The sequence below is a fragment of the Amia ocellicauda genome, chromosome 12 (assembly GCF_036373705.1).
Source record: "Amia ocellicauda isolate fAmiCal2 chromosome 12, fAmiCal2.hap1, whole genome shotgun sequence".
Classification (NCBI taxonomy): domain Eukaryota; kingdom Metazoa; phylum Chordata; class Actinopteri; order Amiiformes; family Amiidae; genus Amia; species Amia ocellicauda.
In genome coordinates, this window is record NC_089861.1 from 9,924,663 (window position 1) to 9,945,558 (window position 20,896).

At 43.0% G+C, this 20,896-nt stretch overlaps 1 protein-coding gene and 1 long non-coding RNA gene across 2 annotated transcripts; one reads left to right on the top strand and one right to left on the bottom strand.

Moving 5' to 3' along the window:
• On the bottom strand, nt 1–3,694 carry LOC136763991 (uncharacterized). Its single transcript, XR_010821130.1, has 2 exons — nt 3,462–3,694; nt 1–674 (listed from the first exon to the last, which is right to left on the bottom strand). It is a non-coding gene; the product is annotated as an uncharacterized LOC136763991 (long non-coding RNA).
• A 2,314-nt stretch (nt 3,695–6,008) lies between these two features.
• ankrd53 (ankyrin repeat domain 53) lies at nt 6,009–19,458 on the top strand. The gene is made up of 8 exons (XM_066719540.1): nt 6,009–6,012; nt 6,526–6,578; nt 16,520–16,676; nt 17,322–17,461; nt 17,669–17,868; nt 17,956–18,120; nt 18,264–18,384; nt 18,661–19,458. Exons 1-8 carry the CDS (start codon nt 6,009–6,011, stop codon nt 19,324–19,326), a joined length of 1,506 nt encoding a protein of 501 aa, XP_066575637.1. The 3' UTR covers nt 19,327–19,458.
• Nucleotides 19,459–20,896: the final 1,438 nt, after the last annotated feature.

The following is a 20,896-nucleotide window of genomic DNA, read 5'->3' on the forward strand; positions in this document are numbered from 1 at the left end:
GAAAGATAAATCCATTCATTTATTTTTCTGTCTCTTCGACAACAACAAAAAAACAGTGACATCATTGAAAGAATGAAAATGCAAAAAGAGCACTGTTCTGGGAGTGGCCACCCCATCACTGGGGGGCACAGGGGCTTTAAATACTCAAATTATCCAATTAAACTGCTTTGCACTCCTTGACATCTGGAGAGGGAGTACACAAATTAAGACGTGCACAGTGAAAAACCTGAATACAATTAAAGTAAGGAAAGTGGAAGAACATGCAGTGTGCTGAGACTGTTACAGATGTATAGAAAATGCACTCTTATATGCAATGATATTGGACATTACGTTTTACCCAATTTCTGTCTATATTATACTGTAATGTTGTGCTGGGTTACAGATTCACCTTTTCAACAATAAATACATACACTGATAAATAAAAGCTGCTTGTCTATTTAACACGATTAGGGTAGACTTAATCTGAGAACATTTGATGAAAAACAATCACTATTAGACAACTACTGGACGTACAGATTGATGATGATGGTGATAAGCATATCCGTTACAGGCAAAATCATTACAAAGAGAGGTCAAGAGTTCATACGAAACCACGTGGTCGTCCACATCTGCCGCTGTTGCCATAGCAACTGCCTCCGGGCCGGAGACGCGTGCGTCTGATGGACCGCAACCCCCTGCGACAGACATTAAATGGACATATATGTTTCGCAGAGCAACTGTTTCAGCCCACCTACATAATATCTGTTATCTTAACACATTTGAACTTGTGCATTTCCATCCGTAGGGGAAATGGCTCCGAGTGATGAATAATACAACAATAAATTACACATGACAATCTCTGGATCTCGGGGTTGCTATTTTCAGGAGGCCAGGGATCACAGCCCAAAATATGTACACACTCCTACAGTGGGGGAAACATCATTCAGCCTAGTGAAAAGCTAATTTATTGTAACATAAGCACCACTGCGATGTCCATAATCAGAGCTGATTTGGGTCTGTGAAACCAGCACATTGAGTAACAGATGCACCTGAGCTGAATCGATGATTAGCATGTCTTACTATAATCATAACAACAATAATAATCTATTAGTTCATATAGTTATTATTTTATCATAATGATCTCGTTAGTTTTGTTTTTGAATGTGTTGGCTTTGAGCACGTTTCACTGGAAAGCTCTCTCCATTTCAGATGACCTCATCCCATAGTTACAAAACACACCCGCCCACTCACTAAACTAGTTTTAAGTCATTTTAGGGCAATCCTTTAAAAAGTGCTGTAGGCGGCTTTAAAAAAAATATACTAGCGACTTGAGCAGTGTAAGCAGATGGGATGCTACACTCGGCCTGACCCGGTGGAGCTGTCATGTGCGGCAGCCCGGGGCCGGCGCTGGCTGCTCGGTCAATGCGCACTGACGCACGCAGGGCACGGGCCGGGCACCGCGGCAATTATATCATTAGAAACGCGCAGGCGTGATTGGGCACACAGCGGGCATCGTGTTCCAGGGAGCGGGTTCATCTACAGTTCAGGCCACATCACATATAAGTAAAGATCGCACTTTAATGCAAATTGTATTACTACTAATACTACTACTATTATATACTTTTACTACTATACTACTACTGCTGCTGCTAGTAGTTGCACTATGCTTTCATTGTGTTTGTTGTATGGTAGTACTTCTTAAATAATTATTAAGCTAATGCATGAATAATGTGAATATTGTTTTATGTTTGCCTGCATTTGAGCCAACATCGAATAAACACAATTGTGAATATTACAATTCAAGGTTCCAAACGAAATGTAATTTTGAGATAGTTGTGTATTTTACTCCAATTTGAAATGTAATTGTACTAATGTACTGTATATAATTATTATATCTTATATGAAACTTAATAATGTGTGTACTTCAGTATATTATGCCTATGTGCACAGGCTGTTATGACTCAAATAAATAAGTTCTTTTATAGAATGTTAAAAACTTACTGGGTTTCATAACTTATAAACTGTACATTATAATCCATTCACAGAAAGGGCAGCATAAATCAGTGTGACAGGACACAGTAAGCCTTAGAAGATTGCCAAAAATAGCCTGGTACACAAATAAAGACATTTTGAGCCATTTCGACCCTGAAGCAACGCATCTCTGCAATCGGATCCTATTGAACACTTAGATGTAGCCTTTTGCTTCGTGTAGTTAGTAACATTAAGGTATTGCGATTATTATCATTATGATTTAGTAGGAATTACCAGCAGTCCTTGTATTGCGTATAATGTGTATGAATGTTCGTGTCAGATGAATGTATTTTAATGTATACGTTTTATATATTATATAATTACATAGCATATCAACCTACACAAGGCCTATAATATGCCATGTAGCACAGCATTACTTTTCTTCATCTGAGCTTTTGATACGGATACTTGGTACCTCACCAGTGCAAGATGGTATCATTATAGATGTCAAGTTTGCTTAAATTAAGTACCGTTTCTTTTCCTATACAGCTCTACAGACATGCAGCCAAATATATGCACAAGTGATATCACAACTTGATATAATAACCAATTAATAGTATATCCACGCGTATACATTTTGAGTCATTTAAGATAGTTTTATATGGAACACTTTTAAACGCATTTGTTTGTATGGTTTGTGTCCATGGAGAATCTAGCACTACGTTTTAAACACATGTGGAAATAAAAGTTTCTAACCGAAAAGCTGAGCCGAGGTGCGATGAATATCCTTACAGAAAACACGATGCAATGCACGAATGGGTTCAGCAATTAAGATGCATCGGAGTCAATCAGCGCTCAGACGAAGCGCAGCGCACAGACCCGGCGGGCGGTAGGACCCGGCGGCGCGGCGGCTCAGGCGGCCCGGCTCCCCGCGCGCGGTGCACGCACGGTTCAGGGCGCGCGCTGAGTTAACGCGATGTGACGCGAGATCTGCGGAGGCGGCGGCGGGAGGACGGGATCAGCGGGCCTGACCGAGCCGCGACCCCGGCGGAGACACCGAGCGGGTCGGCGGCGGCGCGGAGGCCCGGCGTCCTCACGGGCGGACAGCGGTGTGAGCTCTCGTCGGGGCGGGGATGCATAGTAAATCTCTGCGGCACACACCGGTCAGGCGCAAGGGCATGGCTGAAGCGCTGAATGCGTCCTGAGCGATTCACGTTGACTTTTTGGTTTGTATGGTTTTTTGAAGGGAAGGGACACAGTTACGGGTCAACAGAGCTGGACATGTGCTTTGTTATTCATGCAAAACACCACAACAAATCCACAACAGCGTAGGTCAGGAAAAACAAATAAAACACACGAGCAGCACCAGCAGTCTAATTTAACTCTCTGATCAGTCATTTTTTTCTCATACTGGAGAAGTGCATGGGGTGAAATAAAGTTTAATAGTTCATAAATAAAGTATGCTATATATATAAAAATCACTCTTTAAAAACAAGGGGAAAGTGACTCACCATGTGCTGTTTCTCCACAGCTGGGTGATTGACAGACAGGTTGTCTCCAGTAATGTCAGGTGGCTCCCTTTGCTTTGCAGTTAAGGATTCATGTAGTTGTGTTTTCTTTAATGTGCACCAGGGTCCCAGCTGTTCCCAGTGTCACTTCAATTGAAAGAGTAGGAGTTCACTTCACCGCTGACGTCTCCCTTCTATTACAGTGAGGTCCACAAGCTGGGTGTAAATTGCTTCCCCAAGACTTGGGAGGGTGTGGTGGGGTAGCCCTACATGTGTCCTGCAGACACTGAAACAGGTGCAGAAAGGGCTTGCTTGAATGGTGAGAGCCACTCCCCCATCTATTGAATGCCTTTTAAATTCAAAGCCGGTCGAGGCATTAACTCACTTCTTACATGGTCTCCTCAGGCTTCATCTGCTCTGTGCTGAACACAGAGAAAGAAGTTTTAAAGCTGTGAGAATAAAATTAAACCTGAGTTGTAACATCAATTAAATGTATTGTTTTGATGCTGATCTAGTGCTGTTAGAGAGGAAAGCACATGCTTCTGTTGCCCTGAACACTTGCTGTTCTTCCACTGTAATGTTATATAAAGTTTTTCTTTAACACTCTGTGTAAAAATGTCACCCCGGAATACAATCATCTGAGAGAAAATACATAAATATGTTATCTTAACTGGAACTCTTATGTAACTGGGAATGGTAATACAGTATTCTGATGTGCTTTGTAGAGCTTATGGAACAAATTCAGTAGTGATTATCAAATTATTTATTTTTGCCCATAATAATGAAAGGAAATAATATGAGTAAAGCTATTTATTTTAGAATGAACAAGAATGTTGTGCTTCAAAATGAATTAAGAAAGCTTTCGAAGAAGTAGTTAAATCAGTTTTTCTGGATACTGTCTGTAATGGGCAGCACTGAAACATTCTTTGTTGTTGTTTTTTATTTCGTTATTGTATTTATATGTATATATATAAAACTAAATCAGATTTAAAATGATCCTTTTTATTATTTTCCCTTTCTTTGCTGCTCACTATTTGTATTCTTTCTCTGTGCGATGCCAAGGTGGAAGTAGCAGAAAAGGAAAAATTAATCCAACCACAAAGCACCAGACAGCAGGTTCTGTATTTTTAATAATGCATGCATTTTATATAAATTATATACATGTATATAAGGAACCTTAATGCAGAAGCTCTTGTGTTGTAGGTTTCAGCAGCTAAGTTGACCAAGTCACACCTTTACATTTTGAAAGAGTAATTTAACAGGCTAAATTTATTGACAATACATGAATAAATAATCAAAAACCCATGCAATATGAATATTTAAACAGCACTTGAGACATTAGATAATATCCAATTTCTGACCTTGTATTGGTATAGCGTTTTTTTTTTTTTTAATTGCTTTGTTTTTTACATACTTTCATTTTTGCTACAGTGGATAGTTTGTGTTGCATGTCTTTGTGTTCTCTCCTTGGCTCTATTGTTAATGTGCAGATTTAAAATGCATAACAGTTATGCTAAGATATGTATGTTCACATATTGTGGTAACATTTGTTTTCTAGACCAGCGCACTGTTACACCTACCTGATTGATGATACCCGAGTTTTCATGTTTCAATTGATTGGGTTGGATTTTCACCCCCCTCCCCCCAAAAAATAAAATAAATGGGGTGACAGATTAAATGTTTAGTTTAGAAGGTTGTGGATGAAGCGCCACAGCTGAAGAGCCTTCTTTATAAAAACCCTACATTAATGTCAGGGAGATTTGACCTTGTACATCATAGGTTGTGGAGAGTGGTTTGATTTATTGTACATTCATTTTGTATCTTGTAGAATATAGGGGTTGTGTTTCTAATAGGAAACTGATGTCTTGTGTGACGGAGACGTGCCGGGAGTGTGCCTGGGACCGCACTGACACAGGCCGTGTTGAGAGAGCATTCCAACACAGGCTAGATGTAACTAGGAAGTTACACTCTTGGTGTGTTGTAACCCACAGCGAGACATGCTAAAAAGTGGGCAGAGGAAGGTTTAAATGCATGTGCTCTAGTTGTTAAAGAGGTGGGATGTCAGGGCTGTTAAAACTGCGCCAAGCACATTCACACAGATATAATCTCGCTGAAAGAGGCCCGTTTTCCTGTGAAGGGATTTCGCCACAGAAAAATGAACTTGACAAACAACGTAGAATACTTTTTTCTTTATTTAAAGAATCATACATTTTACCTTAAATACATCCATGTGCGTGCTTTGTCACAACTTCTCAATACACTTTTCACCACATGCGATCCTTGACAGCCATACTGTATTCAAATTTGGCTCCAGTTAAGGAATTATGGCAGTGAACAATTATCACTTTTCTCAGGTTGATAGCCAGGGATGATTTAAAGAAACATACAGGACCTGCAGGACTCTAGCCCTCTAGGATCAGTTCTAACCTTTAAAAGAAAAAAGAAAAAAAAACCTGACAGCTGTTAACAGAAAACCAGCCAGACGAGCTGAAGTTAAAGTTATCATCATGCACACAATATGGACTTGCAGTATCTACAAACAGTCCAACAATGGGTAAGAAGCTGCCTGGTCTGTGTGAGTGTTGTGTCACAGCTGAGGGGGCTCAGTGTGAAACATGTGACCAACTACGCCACCTCAATTGTTGAGCGAGAGAGGAACTCGCAACCCCCTTCGAATTCTCTCCCTGGGCACCTCGATCGGACCCCAAGACACAACAGCAGGAGGTAAGTAATAACAATATTTTATTTAAGCGGGTTTGATGTAACATGCACTGGGCACAAAGGCTGTGCAAGACATGACAATTACACAATCAATTTAATATTCAGGGTGCATAAAAGACTAAAAATACCCTAACCTAAAGAACAGAAATAATAAAAGGACCTAATAAAACATGCTATATTGATATAATACTAATCTTCCCATACTGTATACATTCACACTAAGCAGCAACAGATTTAGAGGCGTCTCCCAGAGATGCTCAAATACAGCAAAAGGAGTTCACAACCAGGGATACTGTTCATTTACTTCTGTCTTTTACTACATTTACTTTCTGTTCGGTGCCTCCAGGGCCGGTAGCCGTTTTGGGCCAGGCAGAAGCTCGGATTCTAGGAGAGATACAGGTCAGTTGTATTCGGAAAACAGTCTCTGTGCAAAATAAGCAAATATGAATGCCTCTTTCCTTTTCTATTATACGTTATAAATCCCGGGACAGCCACCAGAGGAGGGCGCGGGAGGACAACAACAGTCAAACAATGCAACTGCAATTTCAGTCCTGGTTCCAAAAGGACTCCTACCATCCTTTACCACTTTCGGTGGTATTCGAAATAAAGTGCACAAAGTGCTGTGTTTAAATCTATTACTGTCTCAATCCCTTTTCCATCTACAGGGAAACAAAGTACTTATCCACGCTGGGCAGGTCAGTCTTTCTACTACGGCCTCCAAACATCACATTCTTGATCCACTGTTAGTCGGGTTCCACGGCTCTTCCTTCAATACAGGTCCCCGGCGTCTGTTGCTTCCAAGTGTTACCAGGTCCTCTCCATAATTTCCCCCAAAACTGGTCCTAAAAATCCCCCAAATCACAAAATATGTGATTTGGGGGATGTGGCCAGGTGGCATATGGATGGCTGTTAACTTAAATAACACAAGTGAAGCAATAAACCAATTCAAAAACAATTAAGGACTAAAGAATAAAGGAAACAAGGTTATTAATAAGTGGAAATAAAGAGAAACCATAAAATAAGATCATTTAGTGCACTCAATAATAATTAGTGAAGAAGGAACCAACAAACAATAAATAATAAGTGATTAAGGCCAGTCACGCCCCACTTGTGACAGCTGCGCTACCTCTGTCAAAGACATGCATATCAATGTGATCATCCGTGAGCATCCTTTCCCCATACTATAGCGCTGTCAGCACTCCGAGACACTGTCAAGACCTCGGAAATGGAGATTGCCGATTTCTGATTTATTGACATTGAAGGAAAACGTATGGTGACCGTTACAAGGTTCTGATGCAACTCCACTGGAGTGCTTGCCAGTGACAACCTGTATCAGTCCTCTGTTGCTGCAGCTGGCTGTGGGTGACCTCAGTGTATTTGAACGTCTCTTGGAAAGGCTGAAACGGTTTCTGCCGGTTTCATTTGGGTTGGCAACCAAGTTCCCATCCTACCATCTGCTTTCAGCCTCTCAGAATTGTACAGACTTCTGATGATTTATCCCAAGAGAATGTGTTTGTCAAATCAGGGTTTGGAAATGAAACCTTTTTCTGATCAAACTGACACCATCTTTTGCCTAGCTTCCTGCCACAGTGTGAAATTAAGACATACGACGTACATTGTGTCAGGACTCAGAGCGGCAGTTTTACAAGAGCTTGTTTTTTGTAGTTTTCTACCTGTAGCCTATTGTCAATGTCATGTCTGCTTCCTGTAATGCAAGAGGAAGGCAAGATTGCTGGTTACAATTTTCAGAATGAGAGAACGCTCCTCCAGGGCACACATTAGATTCTCTTGTAGTTGGACACCACTGTTGACAGAGCTGGCCATGAAGTCAGTGGCTGTCATCGTGTATAGATTGCAGACTGTGCCTAATCTGACTCTTGGCGTGGTCTTAACAAAATGACGCATGAATGCTCTGAGGGTCCCCAGTGAAAGAGAGAAGAATGGTTATTGCTACCAGGCTCTTTGCACGGGGAGCAAGAGGCAGTCGAACAGGGCAAGGCTGTCCGCTTCCATATATCCAGTAAAGCTCCCGAAGCTTTTCGCCTTCCATACAAGCAAGACGAGTAAAGGCAGAGTATGTGAACCAAAATGATGTCTATCATTCTTAGAAAACAGCCAAGCAATACTTTCTACAACTATGAAATAGCACTGTGATCAAAAATGGGGTTTCATTATTTTATTAAATGGCTGCAAGTTCGACCTAATCATAAAGGACTTTAAATTGTACATGAGCACTGAAGTAGTCAAAGATATATGATGAAGTGCTTTTTTCCCCTTTTTCCCAATCCCACAGCTGGGCATGAGTAGCGATTGATTGAATTGCGTTTGCTTCAGGGGGTTCCCAGGTTAATTCAGCCATTAAAACATTTTAGGACTCCAGCCGCCTTGTAATACCCAATCCTGCACAATATAGGGAATTTTAAAGGCAGCACGAGGAAGCAATGAGCAGATCCATGCGTTTGAGATAAGAAAATAACCGAATGACAGCAGGCCCCAGCTGTATGAGACTTGATGTGAGGAAGTGCTACGTTGTTTTTCCGAGGGACTTGCCCATAACTTACAGATACAGGGCTAGATCAGCTCAAAACACACATTTCAAGTCTTTGCATCAGTGTGGCGACTACCTCCCCCAGACCTCTTCACCAAATCAGGCATTACGAACATGCGTTATATCACATTATTATTTAGAAGCAGTAGAAAGTAGCTTCGGACAGATTATACCATAACAAACTGGAGGTTTGTAAATTGAGGGTCATATGTAGATTCAAGTTTTGAGTTGGTCCATGCCATTATCATGTAAAACAGGTATTGTAGTGAGTATGGATAGAAAATAGTGTGGCAGGATAACTGTGGTGCCAAACCAGGAACCTTTACCCACTAGTCTGTGCTGTGAACAGAACTTTGTCCGAAAGTATATCCTGCCATCAATTATAAATTCTCTATTTCTAGACTTTGAAACATATAATCAAACCAAAACAGTAGTATAGCCTTCCTTTATGAATGCAAACATCAAGTATGAAATTAAAAACATTACAACAGTATGTATTCCATTCGTCCTATAATAGTCTTTACAGAGATTTAATCTTCCTGTTCTGGTTTTACAATATATTACAGTGTAAGGTGACCCAGTCCTGGCACAGGTCCAAATTGGGATTTAATTACCAAAGTTTGTGATATAAGATCCTAATCTAAAGGTCATAAGGTCATCATGTAAATAACATGACAGTTCATGTAGAACCCACTCCCTCTCTGCAGCTGGAAGCTACTGCTGACACTCAAATTCAGCATACGAAAACATTTAATTTATCAGCTTAGACATCAAAAGCTGTTTTAAGATACCCCCTTAGCAAGTGCGTTTGGCAATGCTTACAGAACTGGCCCACTGTATCACAAGGCAGAGCGCACGTGCGGCACGAACAGTGAGTACAATCAGTCCTGATGCGCTGGCATTCCCGTTGAACTCTGAATCTACGCATTCATTTTTTTTTTTTGGTAACTCAAGGGAGGAAAGGAAACCATACGAACACTGAACTTTTGATCTTCAGGTTCTTGCATCTCTGGAGACGTGCCTTCATTGAAGACAGAAAACAACAGTCTAATTCTCACACTGCTTCGCTTTTATTGCAGTTCACAAAACAATTCCTACTGAATTATGTAAAGATTTATAAACCAGCAACTCCGTGCATCCGTAGTCTGATTTGTTTGGCAAGTATTCAGGGCCGGGATCCTGGATTACTGTTTGGATGTGTGCTCAAAAACTGGTTTTCTTGATGCAAGTTCGTTCAGTTATTGGAATGAAGCTGCAGGAAATTAAAAGGTTCTACCGGCTTTATGGTTCTCTTTAGAAATTTGAAAGGAGCGTTCTGGAGATCATTGCTTATTGTGTTACTGCAGGGGTCTGAGTCTTCAGTTCTACCAGTAGATATCTGACAGAGCCAAAGAATCACCCTTTTTCCTGTCAATCTTTGATTTTTGCAGTGGTTTATACAAAAAGAAAAGCTTGATTGTTAGTAATATGGAAAGTAGAGAAAAGCAACCATTAAGTTTGACACCTACACCTTAGTTGTACAAGATTAAAAGAAACATAGATCCAAAGATTTTGTATACAAATCAAATACGCTTTTTAAAATATTGTCTCTAGTGATTGTTCAGAGACATGTCTGTTTCCATGTTCCAGGCTGTTAACATGTACATTAGATCTGTCATAGAGTAAGCGTTTCAGATTTGCTCACTGGACATCCCTATCAAAGCCTTGACACAATGTGCCATTTGCCCCCAGAAGCTGGAAGGTGTTACAGGGTATGTCAGCATGTTCTGTCACATCCTGATAAGGCCCGTCTCTTCCATCTGTCTTCAGCCTTCTCTCACAATGGCTGCCACCCTTGGTTTTGCCAGCGATGTTAAAGGGACCATCTACATCACTGCACTCTTTACTGTGGTATCTACTCCACCAGCACTCACCTTTGTAGCTCTGTGGCTCTTACCAATTGTGTCACAAACCAGTCTCTTCTTGCCACTAAGAAATTAATTCACTCATCGACCATCGTTTTTGTAAAAGACCTTTACAAAAACCTGGAACTATACATATACCAGTTTTAATAGTGAGCTCCAAAATACATTGTGCAATACAACAGCAGCGATTGCATGTGTGGGGATTATTTACAACCTTTTCCACTACTTACACTTTCAGCCGAGCCTTTTTTCTTCTTATAAATGATGAGGAGTACTCGGATCTCCTCTGTCTCGCTCTGCGGTTTCTCTACTTTACTTCTTTTGCAGAGACTGGCTTCCTCACATCCTTAAACCACCCCCCCCCCCATGTGCAGTGCAGCTGAGCGGGGTCGTGGAACGGTCAGCGCTCACAGCCGAGTGGCACTGTGACTTTGAGCTGCCGAATGTGCCAGTGTGCATTAGCGCCCCGCCGCCTCACTGAGCAGCAGCAGCAGTGAGGGGCTCTGAAGGCATCAGCGCACTTACACTAGTGCAGCTCCCCTCCCCAGGGGCAGGGGTCCTCTTAAGGTGGCTCATGAAATATAAACCAGAAATTGTGCTGTGCCTAACCAACCCCCATCCCCATCTTTTTTTATTTTTTCTTCTTCTTTCAGGAACAGCATGTTCTGTGCTTCGGGTAGAAAAAAATTTTTTTGGCTTTCAACGCTTTTCAGAAAAATAGTTCCCTTTGAGTTAGTCTATGTATGCATCCATCTACCTGTCTGTCCATCCATCTACAGCTCTTCAATTCTTTCTGCCTGGCACATTATTTAATCTCGTCTTTCTCCCTCTGATATTTCTATGGATCTTTGGCTTCTGCCTCTCGATATGGATTGGCATGTGTTTTCAGAGCAGGGAGAGGGTGTCCCACATGTTCGGTCAGAGCCAGTTTTTCAGTTGTGCTGGTGCTCTGGGGGTTTGAATTCCTGGGTCTTCACGTCTGGGGCTTCGATGCCAACCAAATCGGTCACCCGGCCTTCATCCAAGAGGAGGAGGGAGGCCTGCGTTCCTGGTTCCTGCAATGAGCTCATTTTCTTCCACGCCTTCAGCTGGCTCTGTCATCTTGGTCCTGCCCGTTCATGGTCTTTAATTCCATAACTCTCTAACATCCCCTGGTGCATGGAGCTAAGAGGGGCTAGAGGTTCATTTCTAGAGGCATTCCCCCCCCACCATCCTACCTTTGCACGCTGCAATAGGCAAGTGAACCATGTGACACTCTGTTCCACATCACAAGACCAAACACTCAGCTTGTGCGCAGGTCCACGGGGGGTGTTGGTGATCTGTGGGGCTAATAGATTGAAGAGGCTTATAGATGGTGCATAGATCACTACTGAAATGCACTTCTATGCAGATATTTTGGAGATAAAGGAAACGACAATAGCGATACTTATTTGTAAATATTCTTTATATTAATTAATTGTCATGTGAAATGTCATTCAATTGCTTTTGATGTGAAGAAGGACAGCAGTGTGTTGACTGTCATTCCTACACATGCTCTTACAAGATTTAGGACCTTCAACTTCGACTTCGACCTTCGTCCATTGTCATGAACGCTGACCCAAAAGATCATTGGCACTGTCTTTGGATAAAACAAAGGCTACAAAAGAACTATTTATCCTCTCAGGCGACAGTTCAGTGTAATTGACTACTCCACATTGATAAAAACAGCAATTCTCAAAGGCTTAAATGCAAAGGACTGTAGGGCAAAGCCAGACCAGGACAGAAGAGTAAAAAAGGAAAGAACAGCAGAATGATCTCAATTCCTAATTCATTAATGTTTTGGACCAAAAGAATTGGAAATATAATTGCAACCCAAAGTGCTTAAGACAATTCACCAAAAAATATTATGGAGGTAAAACGGGATGTTGAGCAAAGCTGATTCAGCCGATCCATCTCAAAGATCAAACAACTAGCTTACTAATGCATTGACCGTCGCAGCACAGAGTTTGGATTTTGCCAGGAGGGATCTATAAGTAGCGTGCAACTCCAAGGTGAAGATCGTAATCCATCTCATTATAAAGACAGATGTGCACCAATCTTCTGCTGCAAACACACTTCTCTGTAGTATAACAAAATATGACAGCACTTTCTTTCTACCCAATACTATATTTCTGTATGCCCACATGAGTTTTACCGCTGAACTCGCTGACCGGCTGTAAGGTTTGTTATCATCAGTCCTGTGATGCAGTTAATTAGCTTTCAGTCTATATTAATGTGCCGTTCAGCTTCTTCAGTACTGACAATCGCAGAGCAGCTATACCTTGATATTGAAATTAACACTGTGGCGACCCTCTAGTGTTTTATTGTGACAAGAAGCAGTGATAGTAAACGTGACAGTAGACACTGGCATCCTCTAGCAGACCCTACACCCAGGTTACTACACGCTTTCAGGCAACAGTTTCAACAAGAGGGTCAGATCTGCGGTCACGGTGCCGTTTCACTCTAACCGGGTCAGTACTGGCTGACCCAGCTCTTGAGGGGGGGATGCTCTTAATCCAGGCCAACCCACTTTCCACCCCTGTCCGTGCTTTCACACTCACGAGAATCGGAAAGTGGGTCACAACCCAGGCTGGTGTGCTCGGATAATACAGTAGTAGCAGTACTGTGTGGATAACACCGTAGTAGTAATATACTTTATAGCTCCAAGTGCCACACGCATCGAATTCTGGAAACACTTTTTTTGTTCTGATCCTTATCGCCTTTGGTAGGATCACAGATTGTTTTCATGTTCATTCGTGGGATTGAAGGCGAAGCTTTCAAATGCAATTTCTCATTCTAGGGTTAAAACAGCAGGCGATTTCACTGCAGCAGTATTGCTTGCAGGGCCGCGGTTCTTGGGGGCCGGAGTGTGACAACAGTGCCTGCTCTGACACCGAGCGAACAGGAGCCTGCTGTGAGAACATCACCCTGACTGTGACAGGCCAGTGCGCGGCTCTCCCTGTGCGGTGGGGGAATCGGTTTTCACTGTGCTGCTCTGTATTGGTTAATGCCATTAAGAACAACAGAAGTTAATTCTCTGTGTAAATTCCATAAAGCTGATTTTGAAACCCACTGCACTTGTGCCGAGGAATAAGCTGTCAATTTTATTTTATTTTTTTCCCCCAACATCACTCTGCAAATGTGTATGTGAAGATGCCAATTAAAATGCTGTTTCAGTGAAATGATCCATGTTTAAATCCTAATTAAATCAGGTTTGTTTTTAACGTTAGCAGTGCATCACAGGGGCTCATTTAAGATGAAATCCAGAAGCGCATTAATTGAACTCGGATACATGGAATGGACCATCCTTCGGCCAGTAGCATTTTATATAAATCTCATTGTCTAATTGTAAAATATAACATTCCCCATGTGATTTATAAGAACATAAGAAAGTTTACAAACGAGAGGGGGCCATCCAACCCATCGTGCTCGTTTGGCGTCTGTTAATAACTAAGTGATCCAAGGATCCTATCCAGTCTATTTTTAAATGTTCCCAAATTTTCAGCATCTACCACCTCGCTGGGGAGTTTGTTCCAGATTATATTGCAATTCTAAAGTAGCTCAATCTTGGTTATGCTGATGAATCAATCAATCAATATACATAAATACATCACCACCTAGTCTATAGTGGACAACTATACTAAATGTTAGGTAATTGACTTACTGTGAACAGCTGAGGTCAGTGGCGATTCTAGAGTATGTGGGGGCCCCAGGCACAATAGTTCCTGACGGTGTTGGTATTTTCTCCCGTGAGAGCGGGGGGGGGGTGGACGGTGCCTTCGCTGGTTAGAGCTGGGGGAGTTTTCCCATTTGGGCCCCCCCCCCCAGCCCGGGGCCCCAGGCAATGCCTACCCCCTTGCGACGCCCGTGGCTGGGGTATCCGGCAAAATATGACAATTAAATTGAATTTTGTTCAGGTTTATGCAAGATAAATCATAACTTTTGGTGTTTTGATAACGTTTTTTCTAACAATTAGAAAAATCATTGTTGCATAGAATTGTATATATATATATATTTTAATTTAGATTGATTATATACTAAATTCACCTTATCTCGTTGCCATAAGTTTTTGCATTTTATCACGAAGGATATATTGGTCAGTTATATAAGAAAATAAATTCAAGCTGAGATGCCCTATCTATTGCACTTTTCACATGTCCTGATGTGACCTTGCTTTCATCAGCGTGATTGCCTGATGACGTCAGCACGGAAACATCTGCTGACTTGAGTGGCTCAAACTTAATTGCGAACAACGTGTCATTAAAATATAATGGGTTCAATTATCAAATCAAATTGTAATTGGTAGACTATTGGTATAATATAATTATAACATACTGGGCTGAAGAACATGCTTTATAGTACCAATAGACAACAGTAATCGTGGTTTGCAAAATTGACAATAATAATAATAATGTATTATAATGTGTATAATTTTAATTGTAATATGGCATGCCTGCTGTAACTCATCTCCGTGCAAATCTTATGACTCAGTGGATCAGAAACACTTTTAAATTCAGATTGATTCTACTCACTCAAGTAAGTCAACGAATGTGAGGTGGAAACATAATCGACCAATAAAGAATATTAATTATTATTATTTTAAATATTTAATTACACAGTGAAATAACTATTTTCATAGATAAGTTATATAACTGACTATCACCCTCAGAACCCTTGACTCCTGGCATCTTAATCCCCAATTTAAAAAAGAGGGTGGGGGTGTTTCTGTTTGCGCCCCCTGCCGGTCAAGATGTGTTATTAATCTATGAACAGCATTAGCCTCCACATGGTAAGGGTTGATCCAAGGCTGCAGTACACTCATAGCCTCACTGTGACTAATAAAAAAAATACAAATAAAAACATAATTAAGTGCATGATTATGCCCAATAGCACTGTTGGGGTAATTAAAGCATTCATGTATACATACAAACATTTGCATTATCGTTCAGTCACCTAGGACAATGCTAATACTAATTGTAAACTATGCTACTACTAATACTATAAACATTACTACTAATAATAATAATACCAAATAGGTTCATGGTGTTCTAGGAGTAAACTGGTAGAACATGCAGTTGACAAGGAATGGGTTTCCATTGTCCTCTCATCCAGGGTCCCTGGGGCTGATGGTCTCAAAATGTCACTTAAACTAATAATCAGTTTAGCCCTGAGTGGCAGTCGTGGGCCTCACCATTTTGAGTCTTTAGACCTGGGAACTGGTGTGGTCTTTCCAGTCAGCTAATCATCGGATAATGTCTCAAGAACAGGATTGGAGCTCAGCCCTTCTCGTTTTCTGGAGAATATCAACTATTCTTGGTAATATCAACATATTGAGTGGCTGCTGCTGTTATTAGCACCTGCTGACCGACTGCAGTCTGTGTTTTCTGTTAGTCGTGAGGTTATGCACATGATAATCCCACTGAATCAATCCATGTTCAGGGAACTGATCTGTGTAACCCCAAACTGACTAAAACTTGATTTTCAAAAGCTTAACACTAACAGTGACATGGAGATCCTTTCACGGTATTGACAAGTCAGGGAAGCCAAGACCGCTTAGTTCAGGAGAGGGCCAGGGTCTGCTGGGTTTGGTTCTGGCTCTTGGCTCCTTGATTGGTCTAATTAAGCAATTTACTGGAGTAATTTAACACTGCTCTTCAGACTCTGAAGTGTTCTGTGGGTTCAGTGTTTTGAGTCATCAACAAAATGCAAGGTATCAGCTATACAAATACAAAATAAAAAGTTTTAGATACGCATACCTGATTATATAAGGACAATAATTAAGTAATTGGGCTCACAAACCAGCAGACCCTGCGGCCCCCAGGCCTGGAGGGTTGAGGCGGGTTTGACGCAGTTGTCGCATGTGCCAGTAGAGGGCGACATACCGCAGAGCGAGGAGCTGCGCTGAAGTGAGCCCAGCGGGGCGGGCTGCGGGCTGCGGGCTGCGGGCTGCGGGCTGCGGGCTGCAGCTGCAGCTGCGTGTGGTCTCTGTTGTGGATACAGATCCAAAGGCGTGCACGATGATGCACAGTTATGCGAAACATTTCGGACAAAACAACCCCCTGCAAGATGCGTTTTAGCTTCCAGTGAGAAGCCCAGCAAAATAATAAAATAATCTTTGCAACATGTGAGTATATTCAAACGCCTGGGTGAGATCCGAGAACTTCTCGGAATGCGATTTTAACGACGCAATAAGCACAAGCACAATCGCCGTGATGCTACATGTTGCACATTTAGTTCATTACTTTATAACCCCAAAGCGCTAGGCTTGTTCCCATAGCAACAGCTAAGCCCATTGCTCAAACCGTGGCGGCACCAGCTGAACATTTCATTTTCACACTGCATTCACACACACATAACTCATGTCAAGGTATCTGACCAACAGGCGAGTGTGACACTGATTCTACGTCTATACTAGTTAGTAACGTGTTTCTGACCACCTTTTTATTTCGTTGTCTGTTTTCTTAGCTGATGTAAACGCTTCTAATACCTCAGGGTGCTAGGTTGGCCTGCTTACATGGGCTTCATAAGCATACATCTGCATGTGTCAATGACAGGTTTAAATGATGAATAGCCTGCATGAGTTACAGAGGGGCTTTTACCCCGTTAAGGGTGTCGTACTAGGTCTGGATCATTTTCACCTACCTTGCCGAGGACGGTGTGGTTGACTGTAAGCGGTTGTGTGCAGCAGGGCCCGGGCGCAGAGAGCAGCGCCGCCTGACAGCGACGTGTTCCAGGCGGCCGCCTCGGGGGACCCGGCCTGGCTGGAGCTCAGTCTGCGGGGCGCCCTGCCGCCAACACAGGTGGACAAACAAGTGAGTTAACTAACGTGGAATTGTCTTTCATTTTCAAGATAACTTAACACCCAGCCTCACCTCTCAGTGGCCCAGAGCCTTATGGTCCTTCTAGCAGGGCTTCATTGTGAAATCCTTATCCGTAATACCGGTGTGTAGTCTGTGTCCGTGTAGTTGGGCCTGTGTGTCAGCCGTTTCTGTCCTTGGTACGTGTTTGTGTGTATGCAGGGTCTGACCGTGCTCCATGTGGCTGCCCAGCATGGCCGCCTGCAGTGTCTGAAGCTGCTGCTGGAGTCTCAGCACCTGGATGTGAACGTCAGCTGCCCCCGAGGCCAGAGGCCCATCCACCTGGCCATCAACTCCCAGAACGGGGATCGTGCCAATGCCTGCCTGGCTTACCTGCTGGCACAGGGGGCCCAGCTCAATGTGTAAGACACTGCCAGCCTCTTAAGCATGTCGCTCTGTGTATATGTGTGTGTGTGTATGCGTTAATGAGGCCGATGTGTGTTACGCAGACGCACTGTGGATGGGGTGACTCCTCTGCATCAGGCTGCCAGTGAGGGGCTGCTGGACTGCACTGTGACTTTGGTGAAGGCAGGGGGTGACCTTGGGGTGAGGGACAGCAGGGGCCACACCCCACTTGACATCACCAAGCTCTGGGGCCACAGGGCCATCGCCAGGTATGCCCCTTGAAGACCAGTTGCAATACTGTGTGATCTGAGCAATATTTTCAAGCAGCCGTACGATCATAAGAAAGTCAACGGTGTGTTGAATGTCTTTCTCTCAGAGTGACTGGTAATTGGATTGTGTGTGTTCGTCTCAGGGTCCTGAAGGACGCCATGTGGAAGAGAGGGAAGCAGGAGCAGGCTGAGCAGCACAGAGAACTGCAGCAGCTCAAACTACGCCTCCTCGGGAGACACGGGGAGCTACAGCAAGAAGCACAGGTGCTGTGAAGTACACACAGAAGGAAACGCCAACCTTTTTCTGTTCAGGCTTTCCTGTCAGTTTTGTAACACAACTAGCGAAACGGGAAAAACAGGAACTACTTAAATATTAGTCTTAGTGTGGTTATCATCATTGCTAAGGAATACTATGTTCTGTATGTATTCACTGCTAAAGTTGCCAATGGCATTCTTATAGTTACAATATAGCATAGACACTTTGTAATATCATTATTATAGGAGCCCTGTCTCACTGTAGTATTGTGCTTGCTCTTCTAGAAGCACAGAGAGCATTTAACCCAGCTGAAGTTTGAGGAGTGGGCACAGGAAAAGGCTCTTCCCATCCAGGCACGGACATCCAGCAACCTACTGAGGACAAAGCAAGCCTCGGGCCAGGACAAGATGGGAGGGAGAGAAGAGGCTCAGGAGGGCAGGAGCATGTCCAGACCCAGGAAAACCAGGGAGATGATCAGACATGAAAACTACAAAGAGATGGGCGGTTCAGCGACTGCCAAGTGTGTTCAGAGTCCTGGGTCTCGGAAGGCTGGCAAGGTGAGTGAGGCCTGGAATAGCAGCACTCATCCCACCAGGCCCCCAGTGGTGGGCATCGACAGGTCGCCGGTGGTACGTCTGGGCACGCACCCTGAACACGACCCCCGGGTGCTGGATCTGAGCGGGTGTGTCGTCCTGGCTCAGGGTCAGGATGGGCAGCCTTACATCGTGCCAGTGTTGGGGGACGAGCCTCTGCCAGCACCAAGCCTGCCAGCGGATGTCCTGCACCGGAGCCTGTTCCCCGGAGCCCACCGCGGCCGCCTGGCCTCCCCCGGCTGCTTCAACCCCGCACACCTGCTGGACCTGCCCAAGAAATGCCCCCCCAGTGCGGACAGGGGCACCTGGTCAGAGGTGGCCATGCACCTGTCAGAAACCCCGCTGCCTGGGGATTAGGATTTAATTTGTTCCTGTACTGTTTTCATAAGAAGTCACTGTTATAAAGCAGTTTAAACGTGACCAACAGAAAACAACCGCTTGTAATTCTGAAACAATCACCAATAAAGATTAACCACCATTATTGATCAATTTTGGCTTTGAATTTATTGAAAGTACAACATTGTTATCCTCAAAAATGGCATGTTATCAATGATAGGAAGTATAGAATTGTGTATAGTTTTCCTTCCATATTGTCTGAAAAGATTCCAAAACTGTGGGATACAAGTTGGATAGGTTGAACCTTAATTATGTGATTTTCTCCTTAAGTGCACAACTGGACTGTAGAAATCAGGCTGTGAGATCAATCTTTCTGAAAGAATGAATCCTGAGGAGAGCTCCACATGTACACGTGCAAGCCACTCTTAATGATTTGGAAATATTACATCCTATATTAATCTTACAAGTCAAACAAGTTGTCCTCGATCGTCCTTTGCTTATGTGTGCACAGGACACTAATCACAGTGGTTACAGAAAACAATCCCAGTTTACTAGGAGAGTCCTATTAGAGCTGCAAAAGCAGATTACACATAGCGCTGCCCCAATGGGTAACTCTATAACATCAAGGAATTCTAATTCCAAGTAATTGGAGCTCTGATGCTTCTCGACAATTTCCTTACCTGAATTTCTCACCAGATTATATAAAATGAAAAACGGGCGGGGAGGGATATATAAAGATATGCATTTAATGGAATACATATATGGTTCCTCAACTCTGGTCCAATTAATAAAAAAAGAAATCATCCAGCATTCAAGATTAACAATCTCTTGCCCCTGATTGAGGAGATCTATAAAAAATAAAGGCTCAGGGATTAAAGGCTGATCTCTAAGATCAGGCTGAGAGACCACCAGACTTCAGTTTTATATCATAGGCTAATTATGATTGCAACTTCCCTTAAACAGAACAGATGCAATAATTAATGGCCGTGGCCTGAATAATACACACCCTTATTCTGTTGTTCTCACCAGCTCACCGTTATTTCTATTTACCCTTGGAGACCAAGAGTATGTCTGCATGTGAAGATCCAGCACTGAAATCAAAGTTTTATTGGTATTGGTAGTTAGTAAACAAGCTGAGACGTGAGCAATGGATCTTCCATTGGAAGAGATCTGCGAGACAGGAGCAGGACTGGTTAATATAAAAGCCACTGTTTTTTTTTTTTCTTTTCCTCAAACAGGTCACAGATATCAGACATGGTGGCTTTCATAGTGTAATTCCTTACCCTCTCCACTCCTCACATGTTGCATGGTGGCGGCTGTGTCTCTGTACAGTGGTTTGGCTGCTCTGACCTAGGTCATTCAGCACCTGGAGAATAGCGGCCCCAGTCTCTCCACGAGCGAACCCTTTCAGCACTCCCAGGGGCGCGCGTCTTGAATGTCACACAATAGCTTTCTTCTTTCAGTCACCAGGCGAGAGAGTGTTGGCGAAATCTCAGTGTCCTGTAGCACTTTACACCATTAAAGCCACTTGTACCAGACTCCTCGGGCGCCCGGAGAGTGACATCACACCAGTACACCCCCGGACACATGG

Coding starts and splice junctions, on each gene's coding strand:
- ankrd53 (XM_066719540.1), top strand. Junction 6,579..16,519: donor GGATTCTAGGAGAGATACAG/GTCAGTTGTATT, acceptor ATGTGCCAGTAG/AGGGCGACATACCGCAGAGC. Junction 17,462..17,668: donor CAACACAGGTGGACAAACAA/GTGAGTTAACTA, acceptor GTGTGTATGCAG/GGTCTGACCGTGCTCCATGT.